Source organism: Mustela lutreola, chromosome 16, assembly GCF_030435805.1.
Source record: "Mustela lutreola isolate mMusLut2 chromosome 16, mMusLut2.pri, whole genome shotgun sequence".
NCBI classification, from domain to species: domain Eukaryota; kingdom Metazoa; phylum Chordata; class Mammalia; order Carnivora; family Mustelidae; genus Mustela; species Mustela lutreola.
Window position 1 is genome coordinate 48898523 of NC_081305.1, and position 19550 is coordinate 48918072.

The 19550-nt window shown below is 50.5% G+C and overlaps 1 protein-coding gene across 3 annotated transcripts in view; it reads right to left on the bottom strand.

Annotated features, from left to right (window-relative positions):
• Window positions 1-19550, bottom strand: part of SMIM17 (small integral membrane protein 17) — a 35804-nt gene extending 16254 nt beyond the window's left edge. The window contains exon 1 of one of the 3 annotated variants that reach the window (XM_059152463.1): window positions 17873-19549. In XM_059152463.1, coding sequence (XP_059008446.1) covers window positions 17873-17896 — 24 coding nt within the window. In that variant the 5' untranslated portion in view covers window positions 17897-19549. Of the gene's footprint in view, window positions 1-17872 lie in introns of all 3 variants that reach the window. The other 2 variants (XM_059152464.1, XM_059152465.1) reach the window with 2 other exon arrangements.

The following is a 19550-nucleotide window of genomic DNA, read 5'->3' on the forward strand; positions in this document are numbered from 1 at the left end:
GTGTCACTTAGCGTCTCTGTGCCTCCATTTCCCATTCTGCTTACCGCCTCCCAAGACTGCTGTTAGAAAATAAGCCAGGCTTGTAATGTGCCTGAAACAGTGCCTAATTGTTGCTACTATCATCACTTGTTCAAGGTTTATGCAATCACTACTTCCCAAATTGCTCTGGTAGAAGCTACATCAAAGTTTTAGATTTTTTATAAAGTCAGAGGTGGGAAGAAAGTCTCTCTCTTTGTGGTCTTATTTGCATCTCATTATCTTAAATGTTTGTTGACCAGGTTTATTTTCTGTTTGTTAGCTGCTTGTTTATACCCTCCCTGCCTCGTTCTGTTTGTTTGGCTTTTGTTTCTTGACTTATAGGCATTCTTTATATATTCTGGCTACTGATCCTTTGCCTGTTCCTCTGCCTGTAGCAGACATCTTCTCCTGGCCTGTCACTTATCTCTTCACTTTGCTTACACAGGGCCTAAAGTTCTGGATTTTGATAAAGTCCAGGCCATTCACTTTTTCCACTCAGATCAACACACCTGACTCCCCAACCTTGTACTTTACAGTCTTTTTTTATGTTTAGCTTGTTATACCTTCTGGAAATTTTTTGTATAGTGTGAAGTAAGGATCTTTGTTTTCCGCATGGATAGACCATTGACTAATCCTGGTTTCCCAGAAAAACAGTGGAAATAACTGTCATTTATCCAACCAATTGGATGAGCAAAGGCATCACATACATGAACATTATTTCATTTTAATCAATGACCCCAAGTGGTAGGGTATTATTGTCCCCATTTAGCAGAGAAGGGAACTAAGGCATGAAGGGGTTACATGATTTGTCCAGAAGACACATGGCAAGAATATGGGAGGATTGGGGTGCCTGGGTGGCTCAGTGGGGTAAAGCCTCAGTCTTTGGCTCGGGTCGTGATCCCAGGGTCCTGGGATCTAGCCCTGCATCAGGCTCTCTGCTCAGCAGGGAGCCTGCTTCCTTCTCTCTCTCTGCCTGCTTCCCTGCCTACTTGTGATCTCCATCTGTCAAATAAATAAGTAAAAAATCTTAAAAAAAAAAAAAAAAAAAGGAATATGGGAGGATTGAGGGACACCTGAGTGGCTCAGTCCTCTAGCCTCTACCTTCGGCTCAGGTCATGATCCCAGGGTCCTGGGATTGAGCCCCACATTGGGCTCTCTGCTCAGCGGGGAGCCTGCTTCCCCCTCTCTCTCTGCCTGCCTCTCTGCCTACTTGTTATCTCTGTCAAAAAATTAAATAAATTTTTTTTAAAAAACAACAGACTCGAGTTTGAGGGGTTTCCCCAGAGTGAGGTCGGGGGAGAGGCTACTGAAGAACTTCTTAGGAAATGACTCCTACCCCAGATAGTGTGTCTGGAATCCTATTCTATGTCTTCCTCTGACCTTTCTTGTCTCTTACATTTCCCTTTCTCAATCTTGGCCACATCTGCACATAAATGGAAATCATTTTATAACTGCATCGATTTCTGCATAACATCCATATATTAGTAAGTAGTAATTTTATTTTAAATAAATGCAGTTTCAGGACACCTGGGTGACTCAGTGTGTTAAGCCTCTGCCTTTGGCTCGGGCCATGGTCTCAGGATCCTGGGATCGAGCCCCCGCATCGGGCTCTCTCCTCAGCAGGGAGCCTGCTTACCCCTCTTTCTCTGCCTGCCTCTCTGCCCACTTGTGATCTCTGTTTGTCAAATAAATAAATAAAATGTTCTAAAAACAAGCAAACAAACAAATAAATAAATGCACTTTCTTTTTTAAAAGCGCCCCTTGAGGGGCGCCTGGGTGGCTCAGTGGGTTAAAGCCTCTGCTTTTGGCTCAGGTCATGGTCTCAGGGTCCTGGGATCGAGCCCCGCATCGGGCTCTCTGCTCAGCGGGGAGCCTGCTTCCTCCTCTCTCTCTCTCTGCCTGCCTCTCTGCCTACTTGTGATCTGTCTGTCAAATAAATAAATAAAAATCTTTAAAAAAAATAAAAAATAAAAAATAAAAGCACCCCTTGAAAGAAAACTTTGCAGCACTTTGTAAGTGGAAAGCCGATTTCACGCTTCATAACAAAAAAAAATGGAAATAAAATAAAATTAATAAATCATAGCTAGAAGCTGCCATTTGATGTAGCAGACTGAATTATCGGCCCCAATTCACCATCACCGTAGCTGTGACACATCTTCACTCTTCATGGCGAGTTGAAGGGTGAAGAAGTAAACTCTGATTACCATGAGACCATGGAAGGATGAAGACATGTTATGCCCGTGAGCTTTTTCCCCTTTGCTGACTGTGTTTTCTACCCTTTCTCTGTAATCATCATCAGGAGTATGCCTATATAATGAGTTCTGTGAGTCCTGCTAGTGGATCATCAAATCTGGGGGTGGTCTCGGGGACTTGCTACACCACTCTCAAACCCCCAACCAGTACCTATGACTGCCTTTCTACCAGGAGCTAAGTACTGCTGACATCTCTTTAGGGCTCCAGGAGCAGCTGGGAAAAGGCAAATTAATGCTAGGTGTTCATTCATTCACTCACTCATTCAACAATTCAACAAAAACTCATTAAGCAGCTGTTATGTTGTAGCTGCTGTTCTAGGTGCCAAGATAGTCAAAGCCTGTGGCTTAATGGAATTTACCTTCTAGTGAAATTAAGCAGACAACTAAACCAATAAATATAGAACAAAATATAGTTTTGTTGATTCTGAGTTACATGAAATAGATCAACAGGATAGTAACTGCAAAGCCACTCTAGAAGGGAGTGGTCAGGAGAGATCTTTTTGAAAAGGTGGCATTTTGAGATAAGACCCGAATGGTGAAAAGGAGCCAGTGATGCAAGAGTTCTTGGCAGAGAGAACAGCAGGTGCAAAGGTCCTGAGGAACAATAAGAAGGCCACTGTGACCAGAGTGGTTGGGCAAGGGAGAGAGCAATGGGAGACAGGATCAGAGAGCCATCCATGGTCTTGAAAGTCACAGCAACATCTTTGAATGTTATAGTAGGTGCACTGCGAAACTAGGGAAGGACATTGAGGAAGGGTGTGATATAATCAATTTACATTTTCAAGGCATGACTAAACTGTTGTGTGGGAAAAACTCCAGAAGGGGCAAGAGATAAAATGGAAAGATTAGTTCGGAGGCTGTTGGACTAAACCAACCATAAGATGATGGTGGACTGAAGTGATGTGGCCGTAGGAGTGGAAAGCAGTGGACAGATTCAGGATACACTCTGGGGATGGAGCTGGGAGGACTCCCTGATAGGCAGTATTTGGGAGGTAGGTGAAAGGAAAGAATGAAGGACGACTTTTGGACTCTGAGCCTGAACAACTAAGTGCCCTGTAGTGAATGCAGTGAGGAGGACCCACTTTCTTTGTGAGAAAACCCAGAACACTCTCTTTGGGGCATGTTAAGTATTTGATGCCTGTGTTTTTAAGACTAAGACCAGGAGAACCTGGGTTACCCAGAAATCAGCATTCAGAAATTCTGGGGGTGAGGGCTGTGGAGTGGGCCCAGGAATGCTCAGAAGAGCACATGTAGGGGCTCCTGGGTGGCTCCGTGGGTTAAGCCTCTGCTTTCATCTCAGATCATGATCCCAGGGTCCTGGGATCAAGCCCCACATTGGGCTTGGGGAGTCTGCTTGTCCCTTTCCCTCTCTCTCTACTCCAGCTCTCTCTTGCTCACTTTCAAATAAAGAAATAAAATATTTTAAAAAGAATAAGGGGGGCACCGGGGTGGCTCGGTGGGTTAAAGCCTCTGTCTTCAGCTGAGGGTCCTGGGATCGAGCCCCACATCGGGCTCTCTGCTAGGCATGGAGCCTGCTTCCCTTCCTCTCTCTCTGCCTACTTGTGATCTCTCTCCCTCTGTCAAATGAATAAATAAAATCTTTTAAAAAATAAAAAATAAAAAAATAAAAAAAGAATAAGCAAGAAGAGGAAGAGGGAACAGGAGGAGAGGAGAAGAGCACGTGTATGCAGTAGAGCCCTGGGCTCCTGACACTGTCCGCGGTGCTGAACTGATTAGGTCTGCGCTGTCTGTGGTGCTGAACCTCTGGGTGGATTAGCTGGAAAGGGCTCTAGCTCCCCTCTGCCTCTCTTTCCCCCACTCTCTATCTCTCTCCCTCTCCCTCCCTCTCTTTCTCCCTCACTCTGTCTCTCTGTGTCTCTCTGTCTGCCTCTATCGCTGTCTCCCTCTCTCTCTGCCTCTATGTGTGTCTCCCTCTCTGCCTCTCTCTTCCCTTCCTTCTTTCTCTCTCCCTCCCTTTCTCTCTGCCCTCCCTCTTTCTGTATGTCCCTCTTTCTGCCTCTCTCCCTCCCTCCCTCTCTCTCTCTGCCTCTCTCTCTCTGCCCCTCTCTCTCTCCCCCTCTCCTTCCTTCTTTCTCTCCCTCTCCCTGTCTATGTCTCCCTTCCCCCACTTTCTCCCCCTTGCCACCCTCACCTTCTCTCCCTTTTTCAAAGAACCCACCTGCCTGGGGAAAGCCCTGCTGTTGCCGGAAACAAAGCTCTCTGGGCTTCGGGGAGTGCAGGATGAAAGCAGATGAGGGAGAAAACTGCAGAGTCATTTTTAAGAGGCAACTTTGGCTCTTAGGACAGCAGGGCCTGACTACAACATGAATGAAATTATTAACGCAGAGTTTCCGGAGCATCTCTGAGGGGAGAAATGTACAAAAAGAAAATCAGGGGGAAAGTGCCCAGGATTCAGGCTGATGGTTACCTTGGGCTGAGGGGAAATGGAAGAGTTACATAAGTATATGTGAATTATTGTCAAGACCCTATTTTTATGTTATGAGGTGGGGTCACAAGAAAGGTATTATTGTAGATTTATATAAATACAGCATGGCTATATATTTTTTTAAAGATTTTATTTATTTAAAAAAAAAAGATTTTATTTATTTGACAGAAATCACAAGTAGGCAGGGAGGCAGGCAAAGAGAGAGGAGGAAGCAGGCTCCCCAATGAGCAGAGAGTCCAATGCGGGGCTCTATCTTAGGACCCTGAGATCATGACTTGAGCCAAAGGCAGAGGCTTTAACCCATTGAGCCACCCACGTGGCCCAAGCATGGCTATATTTTATGCTAACCTAAATCATAAACATTTGAAATCATGAGCATTGGGAGTATTTTTTGAAGTGAAAAGAAGTCTTACAATTCAAAATTCCTTAAAAATAATCCATACTTTTTTTTTTTATTTCTTTTCAGCATAACAGTATTCATTGTTTTTGCACCACACCCAGAGCTCCACGAAATCCGTGCCCTCTAATACCCACCACCTGGTTCCCCCAACCTCCCACCCCCTGCCCCTTCAAAACCCTCAAATTGTTTTTCAGAGTCCATAAAATCCATACTTTTGAATTGTGTACATCATAAACTATACTTGTTATTATATTATCACTTTATCTAGTGAAGAGACATTCAACCATTTTTGTTAGGACTATTCTTGAGTTATGTGAGTTCTGAGTTGTCCAAAGTCTTCAAGAATGAGTCCCTGGCATAAGATCCACCCACTCTGGGACAGATGGATGAATATGTTTGTTTTTCCCAAAAATCTGGTCACCAAGGAAGCTGCAGCCACTCTGATCACTCAAGAGACAGACGTTCAAAAAGCACCCACTATGTGCTGGCCATTTCAGGGAACAGCCAGGATACCGGAGGCATAACCCCTTCTCCTAAGAAGACTATTTCTATACCTTTTAAAGAGCAGGAAGGTTTGAGCCTCTGATATGAACCCTTTGATCAGCTCTAGTCACTGAAGTCTGACTCTTACCTACTTTTTCTATCTTCTCATGGAGCTGTTGGCCTGGAGGGTGATATTCTAAATTCGCTAAAGAAGCTGGAGCTCATTACATTATATATATTCTTGCTTTCTTGCCTTCCTCCCCTTCTAGAATGTAGACTCCATGATGGTAGGAGCTGTGGGTTTTAATTCATTCCTGAGCCCCTAGCATTTAGAACATTGTTTGACACACCCTGGATGTTCTATGAATGTTCTTTTCAAGGGTTGAGTGAACAAAAAGTGATGTTTTGTAAACATAAAATATCCCAATATCTTAATGATGGCAACTCATCAAATTAAAAAGATGAGTGAACTGAACCGACACATGGGTGGGCTGGATACAGCTCATGGTCTGCACAGTTGAGTCATCTAAGATCAAGGAGTCCTTACTGAGCAGAACTCTGCCATGAGACTGTTCCATGGGCAGCTGACCTGTTCCCTACTCTGGTCCCTCGGCTGTGGCCCAGAGGACAGGGCTGTGGCATCAAGCAAGGAATCCTGTAAGCAAGGATCATTCCACAAAAAGGAGAATCTACTTATTCTTTTAAACAGCTACAAGGAGGGGTGCCTGAGTGGCTCAGTCAGTTAAGCATCTGCCTTCAGCTCAGGTCATGATCCCAGGGTCGTGGGATGGAGCCCATGTCAGGTTCTTCTCCCTCTGCCTGCCCTTTCCCTGCTTGTGCTTGCTCTCTCTCTCTCTCTCTCTCTCTCTCTGGTAAGCAAATAAATAAAACTTGAAAAAATGTAAAAAAAAAAAAAACTGCAGGGAATTAATTCCACTATGTTGCTGCATGGCCTTTCCCCCAACTAGCAGACATTAAGGTTGTATCCAGAGACTGATCATTTGGGAGCCTCAGATCTCTTGGGAAAGGCCCAAATTCAACTTGCAAACAGCTAGAATTTAACCCAGGGAAATCTGTCACCTAAGACCTTCCTATTTTGCTACTACTGAAAATCCTTCAGTTTATTCTACAGGGTTTCCCCTGTGGTGGTGGGGAGGGTGTGTCTGGGGTGAAAGAGAAAAATGACAGAGTTGCCAAGTCTGCTTAGGAAATATGCGTCCTCTCCACGCTGTCAGTTGGGTAATATCCTTACCCTCACTTCATACAACAAAATAGATCTTTGTGGACCAATGTGGAAAGATCTTGAAGACACATCATCGCATGGAAAAAAGCAAACTGCAGAGCCACAGTTGCAGTCTGACATCACTCATATGATATCCTAACTACACACAATACAACGTCCGATATTTTCTATGGATGAGTAGACGCGTACGAAAAAGTTTAGCAAATTTAAAACTCGACCGATGCTTATGAGAAAAGGCTCACAAGATTAGCAAGTTTCTCGAGGTTACACATATTCATTCATGATGAAAAACCTGTAGTTTCGTTAAATGAGGATCAAAGCCAGGAGACAGATCAAGTCTCAGCAAGGCAAAATTCAGGTGTTTTAAGTTTTTGTTTTGTTTTGTTTTTACCACGGATTACAGATTTACAACAAGTGTTTTATTATCTGGGGATCAGGACTAGACAGGGAGGCCCTGTTAGATTTCGTTAATCTCAGGGATCAAACTAATTTTCCTTCCTGACTATGGTACACCATGAGTGTGACAGTTTTGCTTCCACATGTATTGCTTATAAGATAAAAAGTTAAAATCCTAAAATCCAAAGATATTGACAATATGAAGGCATATTTCCAAGTCAAAGATGTTAGAATGTAAAAAAAGGGGGAGGCACCTTAGCATCAAACAAATATGACACATAGATTTAATTATTGCAACTGTTCAGCCATAATAGTGCATATATCATAGTAAAAGACCCATATATATTTGGCATTGTTATTATGGGACGGCTAATATTAGCCAGGTTTGTTCTACGGATAGGGAAGGTGAAGCTCGGAATCAATGATCCCCAGATGTGCACACAAAAGCTGCATCTATTTCTCTGGGCACACACACATCTGTACATGAGGAAGAAAAGTGCCTCCCAGTGTGTCCCATATCCACCAGCTAATCACCTCCAGAGCAGAGGGCTGCGCTGATGAAGTGAGAGCCACCGGAAGTCTTGCTTTATCAATATGTTCTGACCTTTGACAAAGAAAATATGTTTACTTATTAACTGTCCAGAAATAAAATAAAGTAATATTATTTAAAAAGGGATTTGGAGAAGGTGAGTGCCCCTCCAAGAGACAGGCTGGAAATAGTCTTTCTCAGCCCTGACGCCCAACACCTTCTGATTTCTATTAAACCGAGTCACCTGGCTCACGCAGCCAGTAAATCGCAGCCTTGTGATGCATACCTGAGAGACTGGCTCTAGAGACTGTCCCTGTCCTGCTCTGTGGGGCAGACTCTCTCTGGAAGTTCTTCAACACCAGGAGAGGCGCCTCCCCTCCCCAGGTTCACCCCAGGACTGCCCAATCCCAAGGTGAGGGAGCTGAGGCACAGGTTGGCTGTGTCTACTCTGTTTGGTCTTTGCTCTGGGTCTCTACGGCAGTCCTCTTCCCCCAGAGGATCCTGGATCCATTCTTGGGCAGCCAACCCATCTCTCCTTTCCAATGATGAGAGATTGTTGATTGCCGCAGAAACCCTCCCTCGGATGTAGACCACCAGCCAAGGGAAAGACAGTCCTACCATCTGATTCCCTTCTTTGCTGGCCCTGTTAGGATCCAGTGAGATGCGGGGGGGGGGGGGTATATGTACATGGACAACATCTCTTGGAGGCTCCCAAGTGGTGATTGCCAGAAGAGAACCCGGTGTTGGAAGAGAGAGAGAGAGAGAGAACCCTGCTTTTCTGTCATATATTCTTTTGACCCCTTTGAGTTTTGTATCAAATAAGCTCTTCAGTGAATAATGAGAAATAGCACAAAAGTAGGTAAACTTATCATATCAAAAAATGGGCAGAAGGTATGAACAGACACTTCTCCAATGAAGTCATACAAATGGCTATTAGACAAATGAAAAAATGTTCATCACTAGCCATCAGGGAGATTCAAATTAAAACCACATTGAGATATCACCTTACACCAGTCAGAATGGCCAAAATTAGCAAGACAGCAAACAACATGTGTTGGAGGGGATGTGGAGAAAGGGGAACCCTCTTCCACTGTTGGTGGGAATGCAAGTTGGTGCAGCCTCTTTGGAGAACAGTGTGGAGATTCCTCAAGAAATTAAAAATAGAACTTCCCTATGGCCCTGCCATTGCATTACTGGGCATTTACCCCAAAGATACAGATGTAGTGAAAAGAAGGGCCATCTGTACCCCAATGTTTATAGCAGCAATGGCCACGGTCGCCAAACTGTGGAAAGAACCAAGATGCCCTTCAACGGACGAATGGATAAGGAAGATGTGGTCCATCTACACTATGGAGTATTATGCCTCCATCAGAAAGGACGAATACCCAACTTTTGTAGCAACATGGATGGGACTGGAAGAGATTATGCTGAGTGAAATAAGTCAAGCAGAGAGAGTCAATTATCATATGGTTTCGCTTATTTGTGGAGCATAACAAATAGCATGGAGGACATGGGGAGTTAGAGAGGAGAAGGGAGTTGGGGGAAATTGGAAGGGGAGGTGACCCGTGAGAGACTATGGACTCTGAAAAACAATCTGAGGGGTTTGAAGTGGCGGGGGCGGGGGGTGGTGAGAGGTTGGGGGAACCAGGTGGTGGGTATTATACAGGGCATGGATTGTATGGAGCACTGGGTGTGGTGCAAAAATAATGAATAGTTATGCTGAAAGTAAATAAAAAATAAACTTTTAAAAAAGTAGGTAAACTTAAAGAACTAAGATAAAATGAAAAAAGAATGGGACACAATGTCGACATGAGAGGTATGGTGGCTTAAAACTACTTTTTAAGTCGGGCTTTGCACTCAGCCCAGAGTCTGCTTAGGACTCTCTCCCTCTCTCTCTGCCGCTCCACCCTGCTTGCTCACTTTCTCTCTAAAAATAAATAATATTTTTAAACCCCCGTTTTTTAAGACTTTACTTATTTATTTGACAGATAGAGACCACAAGTAGGCAGAGCAGCAGGCAAAAGGAGAGGGGGTAGCAGGCTCCCTGCTCAGCAGAGAGCTCCATGCAGGGCTCCATTCCAGGACCCTGAGATCATGACCTGAGCCAAAGGCAGAGGCTTAACCCACTGAGCCACCCAGGCGCCCCAAAAAACCACTTTTTAAGATAAAATAAAATAAAATAAAAGTCATGTCCCTACATATTAAAAAGAAAAACAAAAGAAATCTGAGTGGTCAATGCACGGGAGGCATGCTGACTTATTTTCTAGACTATCCTTGTGGCTCGTATAATTTCATTGTTACTTTTTGAACAGAACTATGAGGGTCTCAGTTTCAGGTAAGATGGGGTAAGTACCTTTGTTCTGTCTCTCCCACTGAAGAATTTCAGTAAATCAGCAACCTGCACAGCAGTAGGAGCCAGTATTTTAGTCACAGGCAGCCAGCACCCTTTCGGTGACCTGTAGGACAGGACAAGGCAGCTGGGTCAGGCACTCCCGTCAACTCCTCACCAGCTTTCACAGGAGCGTCTCAATAGATTAATAACCTGTACAGACATCGTGCTGTTAACTGTGTATATTTGCTCCTCAGGGCTCTGCTCTAAGTCACCATCTCAGAGAGATCCTCCCTGACTCCAAAGCCGAAGCAGCCTCCCTTCACGCTCCCCCTCATTACCTCCGACCACACTCAGAAATTAGCACTCCTGGCCTCATAAGACGAGGGCCTTGTTTGCTCACTGCAGGACTCCCTGCTCCTAGAACGGGTCTGGCACAGAGGAGGGGCTCAGATATTTCTGGAAATAATGACTCCCTGCTCACCCCAAAGCCTCTTGTCCCTTGAGGTTCCTGCTTATCAGCAGATGCAGGAAATCAAAGTATTTTCCTATATTACGCATCCACCTTATTTCTTAGATGGCCACTCTCCCACTGCTAAAGGGGAAAGAAGAAAAAAAACCACTCAGCCTCCTTCCTGACCCAAGTATCTCCTCCTCCTTTCCATACACCTCTGCTCACACCAACCTCCCTGTGCAACATTAAATTCGACAGTGGAAAAAATGCCAGCTTCACACCTGCCTCTCCTTCCCCTCCACTTCTCTCCCAGCTCTCACCCTCTCTGGGAAGCAGGTGATCACCTATAATAAACACCGCATCCCCGTAGGCAGGCTTTAAAGAAACTTGGGCAAAAGAAAGATTCCTCCTATGAATGTTGATGCTTTGGGAAATATTTACAGGGCGGATGAGTATCCATGATGAAGGAAATGGAAAATCCACTCCACCCCAGGGAGTGGCCATGCTGGGGGGGGCGTGTTGGTGAGTGGGGGTACTCCCAGTATCTCTCCCTGGTCTTGGGAGACCAATAGACAGTAGGGAGACTTGTTCTGCTAACACGCATGGAACAGGGTTGTCCTTAAACTTCACATCAACCTTAGGAGGTGATAATAAAAGTATTATAATGATAATGACCACACACGGAAGAGAGTCTACTTGCCAAGAACTGCTCTAAATGCTCCACCGCTAGACTCTGTTTGTCCTTCACAACAACCATGTAAGGTAGATGCTATCCCTTCTCCCTACCGTACAGATGAAAAAACTAAGCTGTAGAGAATTTAAGTCACTTTCCCAAAGTTCTTTAATGAAGGAGTGGCAAGGCGAGAGTCTGAATGCAGCAGTACACTCACTGCCTGACAGCACTCACCTGGGGCCACCAGACTTTCCAGGGACAGAACCTAGTTGCAAGGCCACACCTAGCTGCAAGGGAGCTTGGGAAATGCCGCTCAAACTTAGGGGTTCTAGCACAGTCGAGGGGAGATACTGGAGGACAATGAGCAGTCTTCACCACTCCCCCCCACACACTTTGACCTTCTCCCATGTTATTTAAGACCTCAAAATTCAGGAGCTCACAGCCAGCTGCTGCCCATGATGGGGGGGGGGGGGCAGTAATTAAAAGAGGTGTTCTGAGACATCAGCGGTGAGAGAGCCAACAGAGAAATCACTTTGGGAGGTACCAGTTAGCTATTTCAAACGGACACCTCCTTTAGGTGGTCAGGGCCTCCAACACCCAGCCAGTGTCAGAGACCTGCTTGGTGGCGTGGGGGAGCAAATCCATAACCGAAAGATCTAACTTACAAAATCCTACGGCATCATTTCTCCCACATTCTGTTGGTCAAAGCAAGATATCCAGACAGCGCAGATTCAAGGACTAGGAAAACAGACTCTTGATAGCAGGTGCTGGAAAAAAATAAAAAATAAAAAAGATGTGCCGTTTTTAATATCCAAAATGAGAAAAATTTAAAGGAAAATGGAAAGGCAGGCAGGGGGCAGAAAAGAGAAAGGAGCAATGGAAAACAAAAGAAAAGAAAAAAAAAAAAAACCCAGCCCCAGTTCCTCGGAAGAGGTAGTGTGGGACGGTGTGGTGGAGTGGGGGGCGCTCCTTGGGCGGGTGACCTTGGCTCTGCCCATCCGTTCTCCGTGAGTTCCAGGATTTTCTAGCTTAGATCCAAGTAAAGACAAAAACACAACCGCATGCCGTCCCCTTCTTGCTGACCCTGCCCTCTGGCCTTTCCCAAATTCATTACACTTAAGCCTCCTCCTGCAGTTAAAGGACATTACAGGGGTGTCCGGAGTCTCTCCGGGGGCCGGACACACAGTACGCTCTCAGTAAGCGGTAGTAGTAGTAAAGTCATCCAGACACACAGCAAGAGGCACCCGAGACACACGTGGTGAGGCGCCAGTGGGTTAGTCCACACCAAGGGCTCCAGGGAGCGCGAATTGCTGTCGTCCGTCTTGCGCTGTGCGGTTTGAAGGAGGCCGCCCCACTCGTACAAGTGCAAGAGAAGCTCGGCCCATACAGTGAAGAGACAGACCTAAGACGTTAGGGCTGCCCCGTTGAAAGCAGGAGCCGGTAGCCACGCAGAACCACGACACCGTAAGTTAATTAAAACACGACACAACCGCAAATTCAGTGCCGCGGCCGCACTGGCCACATTTCAAGAGCTCAAAGCCACCTGCGGCCAGTGGCCGCCGCGCCGGGCGGGGCGGATGCAGAACCTTTCCGCGAGCGCGCGTGGGTCTGCCGGACCGCGCCGCTGGAGGGGGTCCTCTACGGGGCGCCCTCCGGGAACGCTGCGGGAACGAACGCGTACAACCCACAGAGCAACCCTACAGCAGGTCTCCTTCCTCGCAGTCTCCCTGCAGGTGAGAAAACCGAGGCTCAGAGGTGCAACCACACAGGTCGGGGTCGGAGCGCAGGAGCACCAGGGGCCAGAGCGGCTGCACCCACCCGGTTCGAACGCATCACCTCTTCGTTCTTTTCCGTACTGCGGAGGCTGTTCCCCTTCCTTCCCCTCTTCTTTCCCCACCCTCCTCTTACCCTCTCCCCCCACCGCTTCCCCACCCCGCTCCTTTCCCTTATCCCCCCCCCCCAGCCCCCTTTCCCACGGCCCCTCCGTGCCTCTTCCCCTCTTCCCTCCCAGTCCTCTCCTCCCACTTCCTCCCGCTTGCCCCCCCCCCCTTTTACCCCTTCCTCCTCCTCCCAAGCCCTTCCCCTCTACTCCCCACTCCTCCACCCAAGCCCAGCCTGCCTCCCCGGCCTATCCTCCTGCCTCCTCCCCTCTCTCAGAGCCCCTCCCCTCTTCTCCTCTCTCCAAGCTCTTCCCCACCCCCATTTCTCCCCACTCCCGCATCCAAGCCCCTCCCCGCCTACCCTCTCAGTCTTCTTCCCTCTTGCCCTCCCTCCTCCAAGCCCCTCCCGTCTTTCCCTTCTTATCCTCCTCCCTTCCACCTTCCTTCCTCCAAGCCTTCCCTCCATTTCTCCCCTCAGCTCCGTCCAACTCCTCCCCCATTCCCATCCCCAACTGCTCCCTCCTCCTCGCCTCGGTCTCCTCCCACGCGGAGGCGTCTGGGAGCGCGGAGCGGGGCGTAGTCCCGCGCGTCGCAGGTGCGGGGCGGGAGCGGCGAGGCGCGGAGGCGCACACCGTGTGCTCAACCGGACCCACGGCGGGGTTGGTCCGCGCCGCCCGCCGGGGTTGTCCGCCAGGTTCTCGTTGTGGGAAGGATCACGCACCCGGGATCGCGGGAGGGGCCCAGAAGGGGCTGTGAGCCCTGCCCCTCCGTGCCTCGGTATCCCCGCCCGGACAGCGGGTGTGGACAGCACCTGTGCCGGGGTGGCACTCGGAGCTCCATCCGTTGGAGCTGCTCTCGTCGCTGTTGTTTAGGTAATAGTAACGGCAGCGCTGCCACCAGCAGTTTCGGAGCATCCCCTAGCCGCGTGCCGGGCGTGGAGCTCCGCGCCTGAGTCAGCGCCTCACGGACCGTGGGCTGCTCTCCCACGGTGCCCGCGCCGGGTGGACAGGGTCGACTGAGCCCCTACCCGTCTGAGTCCCCTCCACGGGGCCTCTCCCTAGCACCTGGGGCAGGGCAGCCACAAATATGACTTTGAGTCCTGTGTGTCCTCATAAAGAATCAGCAAACCCAGGGACCTGGCCTCAAACTCCAGCCCTGTGACACCCGGGGCTGTCGAAGGTGCAGACCCCCGGGGCCGCCCGGGGAAGACAGGCTCGCCGGGTCAGGCCTCGGGGGCTTCTGGAACTCCCGGGGCTATGCTGCCGCGGATGCCTGCGGAAACCAGAGAGACACCCTGTCCTCTCCTTGAACCCTACAGGAGCCCCGTGTCCTTCGCACAAGGATTTCCCCCCATTTGCACATGTGAAAACTGAGGCACAAAATGAAAAGCCCCCTCACCCCAACAGGGGTGGGGGAGTTAGTGCAATAACCACACTTAAGCCCTGTGCAGGGACCACTTCACAATAACCCTACAAAGCAGGGGTCTTCGGTCCCTCACCTTCCAGATGAGGAAACAGTCTAAGTTACCTGCCCAGGCACCCCGCTAGGGAGGGGCAGGCAGGGCAGCCTGGCCCTGGGGGCTGCGCTGTGTCAGGACAGAGATCTCCAACATGGGGTGTGCCAGGCCAGTGGGGAAGCCAGACAGCTGTAGAGCTTGTGTTCTGGGTCGCTTCCAGTGGGGGAAGCCAGACAGCTGTAGAGCTTGTGTTCTGGGTCGTTTCAGTGTGAGCAGAAGGAGAGCAATTCAGTTTAATTGGCAGATTTTCCCGCCTTAGATAAAAGCATGCCTTCTTTCAGCGTATGGTATGTTGGAGTCATTGAAATACAGAATTTAGTGGCATACACATGTATATTAGTGTAATTATGGTATTTCATGTGTGCGTACTTATACACCTTACATAACCATATATACAGTATCTAGTGTACGCACATGTATACACCGTGCTTGTGAGTACATATGGTAGCGTTTGCACACCTCCTGTACCTGTTTGTTCATGGGTACTGTATGTGGACTGTTTACATGCACACGTATACATATGGTGCACATGGTATTCAGAACAATGGCACGTGTCATCAGTTTACACATATCTCACCCACGCATATATAGTGTTTAGTGTGTGGGATTCTGTTGCCATTACAGGTCTCCGTGGCATCTGGTACCCCAGCACACAGATAAAACGGTCACACATACACAGGTAGATGTGGTCTAGTGTGTGACTGACCATGTGTACAGTACATGTGACATTCAGTACTTCTCTACACCCCTCACATACAGGCCATGTGTACCCGTTCATATATATGTTTTGTATGTGTATCTGTGGCATTTACTCTGTTCTTTAGAGCATGTGTGTACCTTCTATACTAGTAAACGTGGTGTAGAGAGAGAGACAGTAAGTGTGTATAGGCCTGCATGTCTAGTATCTAGTACTGTGTGTATCGAGTACACGTTTTACACGTAGATACAGTCTCCAGTTGATACCACGATATACCATGTTTTGTACTGCGGTACTCGTGTATCATTAGACACCAACACTGGAGGAAAGTGCCCCAGGAGCCGGGTCAGGGGTGGTGGGGTGCGTAGGCAGAGCGGGCCTGGGTCTGAGCCTGCCTGGAGGCATGTCTCCATTGCCCACTTCTGCCACACTGCAGGGGTCTGGAGAGTGTGAGCCCCTGCGCTGTGGTTGCCATGTGTCTGTGTGTTTCTCTGAGCATCCCCTGAGAAATGTTTCTCATCCCCCCATGAGAAAAGGGGGGCAGGGTGTGTGCATGTGTTTATAGAGCAGCGCTGGGCCTGGCTCCCCACTGTCCTCCCTCTTTCTCTCCCTCCACCTCACCCCATCAGCCCCCAGACTCAGCCACCAGGCCCCTGTCACTGTGGGCAGTGAATGGATGGCTGCTCAGCTGCTGGCCAACAAGGCCCTGGTAAGTCGTGTTGTGCCCTCGCCCTCCTTCTCGAGGGGGGACAGAGTCGACTGAGCCCCTGCCTGCCTGAGTCCCCTCCACAGCCCAACTCCCTAGCACCTGGGGCAGGGTAGTCACAAGTATGACTTGGAATCCTGTGTGTCCTCATAAAGAATCAACAAACCCAGAGACTTGGCCTCAAACTCCAGCCCTGTGACAATAATGGGCATCATAATCTCACCTGATGTTTCTTGAGTACCTACTATGTGCCCCCTGCACTGTGTTGGTGTGTAGGGGGTCCTCCCAGGGACGACCCACTGAAGCCAGCTCCCTGTCCCACCGCCCCCACAGGCCTGGGTGGATCAGATGACTTTGTGGCTGCAGGAATCGGTGACCTTCACCCAGGAGTGGCAGCAGCTGGAGCCAGCTCAGAGGGACCTGTACAGAGATGTGATGCTGGAGATTTTCCAGAACCTACGCTCACTAGGTAAGAACAACCATTGTGGGAAGGTCCCTCTTTCTGGTTCACCACCAGTGACTTACTTCTCTTTGTGTCCTTGCAGGGAGGCAGGGGGGAGGGATCTGTCTGGGGACCCTTCTGGGAGGGCACTCAGCCCTCCTAACCTACTCACCTTCTCAAGGCCCCACCTTCTAACATTATCACCTGGGGTTTAGAATTTCAACATCTGAATGGAGGGTTGGGGGCACAAACATCAGTCCCCTGCCGCCAGCCATCAGGCCTTATCCTAGAACCCTCTGCAAGTGCTTGAGGGGGTTTCTCTTGGCTCTCCTAGCTCTGGAAGAAGGCCACGTGGGTGACGAGCATGTGTTCCAGCTCCTTCAGATCCAGGCCTAACAGGGACGGCCCAGAGGAAGCCATTCCCCCCCAAAGCATCCTCTGGACTGGCCCTGGAAGAGCTGGGAGGGAGCCGCCTCTGGCACTCGGCACCGGAAGAGGCCGAGGGGCCTCCAGGAAGGGCCCCAGCGGAGCATCAGCCCATCTCCGCCCAGTCAGGAGTCCCAGAAGGCAGGGGCCCCCACCGCTGTGAGCCGCGTAAGCCCGACCACGAGGGTGCCCGGAGTGCCCCCGACGGCGGTTAGGAGCCCTGCGCGTGCGGGGAGCGCGGGGAGGCCTTCGCGCAGCGGGCCCAGCTGGCGCACGCCCTGGACGAGCCCTTCGTGTGTGGCGAGTGCGGGCGACGCTTCCACCGGACACCACGCTGGCCGCGCACCGGCGCGCACACACCGGCGAGCCGCCCTACCGCCGCGCCTTCGTGCAGAACATGCAGCTGATCGGGCACCAGCGCACGCACACGGGGAGCGGCCCTACCCGTGCAGCGACTGCGGCAAGGCCTTCACGCTCATCACCAAGCTGGTGGACCACCAGCGCCTCCACACCGCGGAGAAGCCGTTCGCATGCCACGTGTGCGGCAGGCGCTTCAGCAAACGCTTGTCCCTGCTCGGGCACCCACGGGCCCTCACGGGCGCCGGCCCCACACATACCGGGCGTGCGGGAAGGCCTTCCACGAGAAGTCCGGCCTGGCCCACCATCACCGCACGCACACGGGCGAGCGGCCTGTGGGTGCCCCGAGAGCGCCAAGAGGGGGCACAGAGCCCGACGCTGGCGGAGCAGCAGAAGCACACGGACGAGAAGCCATACCGGTGCCGGCGGTGCGGGGGGCGCTTCACCAAGTCGTCCGCGCTCATCCTGCGCGAGAAATTCCACCCCGGCGAGAGGCCCTCACGCTGCGCCCACGCGGCAAGGCCTTTAGCCAGAACATGCAGCTCGCCGAGCACCCGCGCAGCCACCCCGGCGACAGGCCGGCCCAGTGCAGCGCCTGCGGCAGGTCCTACAGCCAGAGGCCTACCTGGCCGTCCAGCAGCGCACACATCGGTGAGCGGCCCTTCCCGGGCCAGGAGTGCGGCAAGGTCTTCAGCCAGAAGGCGCCCCTCTCTACCACCTACAGGTCCACGCCGGCGAGAAGCCGCACCGCTGGGCCAGTGCGGGCGCAGCTCCCGGAAGGTGTCATTCCTGTTCCAGCGACGGCCATCCACAGCGGCAAGAGGCCCTTCCAGTGCGGCGTGTGGGCAAGTCCACCCCGGTCAGCACGGCAGGGTCCACATCGGCAAGAAGCCCTGTCAGTGCGCGCAGTGGGGCAAGGCCTTCGGCCACCGGCCCACGCTGACCGGGCACCAGGGATTCCACACCTGGGAGAGCCCTGCGAAAGCTGCCCAAGGGGAAGGCCTTCAGGCGCATAGGGAATCTCACCTGCCACCAGAAACCCCACGTGGTCGGGAGGGGGCGCCCGCGCTGACCCAGCTCAGGGAGCAGGCCCTCCTCCCAGGTAACCAACAACCGAGCCACCAACAACGGAGCCTCCAGTGACCAGCCTAGTGTCCCAAGTTTCAGCCATAATGCTGAAACTTGAGACTCCGGGACCTCAAGAGATGCCTGTGAGGCTGGTGGCACCTTCCTGAGACTCCAGTAAAGGTAATGACAGCAGGGCCTGCTTCGTGGGTGTTCAAACTGAGCCCCCACACAGGGTGCACATTGGGGTCATGCTCTGCCGTCACTGTCTTGAATTTGCCAGTACCGGGGAGCAGATCAGACCAGGGGCTGAGAAACCACAACCCACAGAGCCAGACATGCTCTTGCAGAGCTGGCAAAGCAAGAATGGGTTTTACCTTTGGAAGAGTCGTAAAATCAAATGAAAGGAGTGTGAGAGAGCTCCTATGACCCACAGAGGGTAAAATATTTCCCATCTGGGCCTTCACAAAAAGTTCACCAGCCCCTAGCCATCAACCAAGAGTTATCTGTAGGAACTCTGGGCTCTGTTTCACTGTGCTAGGGTAAGGTCCCTGCTTGGTCACTGGGTCTCCTGCCCTGGTCCTCTCTGGGTGGGCTGCTCCACATCAGGTGGTGGGATTCTGAGATGGGATGGCTCCATTCTGTCATCTCTAGGCCTCCCTGTGGGCCAGACCAGCCACTGTCCTTGGTCTGGAATCCCAGCAGCTTTCTGTACCTGGCACTTAATCCAGAATAGAATAAATGTGATTCCCTGTTGGGTGGCTGCGTGGCTGCAGCAGGATCTGGTGTTTCAGGGCATCTCAGGTGAGGGACGTTGGCCCAGGGGGAGCTTTTTGTAGGCCCCCCTCCCCAATTCACTGCATTGGTTTGCTCCTGCCACCATGGCAAAGCACCACAGAAATCTGTCTTCCCATGGCCCCAGAGGCCAAATTCTGAGCTCAAGGTGTCTGCAGGGTTGGTTTCTCCTGTGGCTTCTCTCCTAGGCTTGCAGATGGCAAGCCCTGTGTGAGCCCCTGGTATGTCTCTCTCCTCATGAGGACACCAGCCATAGGATGGGGGCCCACACATACGACCTCATTTATCCACAGTGATCCCTTTAAAGCCCCATCTCCAAATACAGTCACATTTTGAAGTTACTGGGCATTGCGATTTCAACATATAAATCTGGGGGAACATATTCAATCTATGACATCCTCAAATGGCTAGAGGCTTGACCTTTTATAGCCGTAGCGGATGTC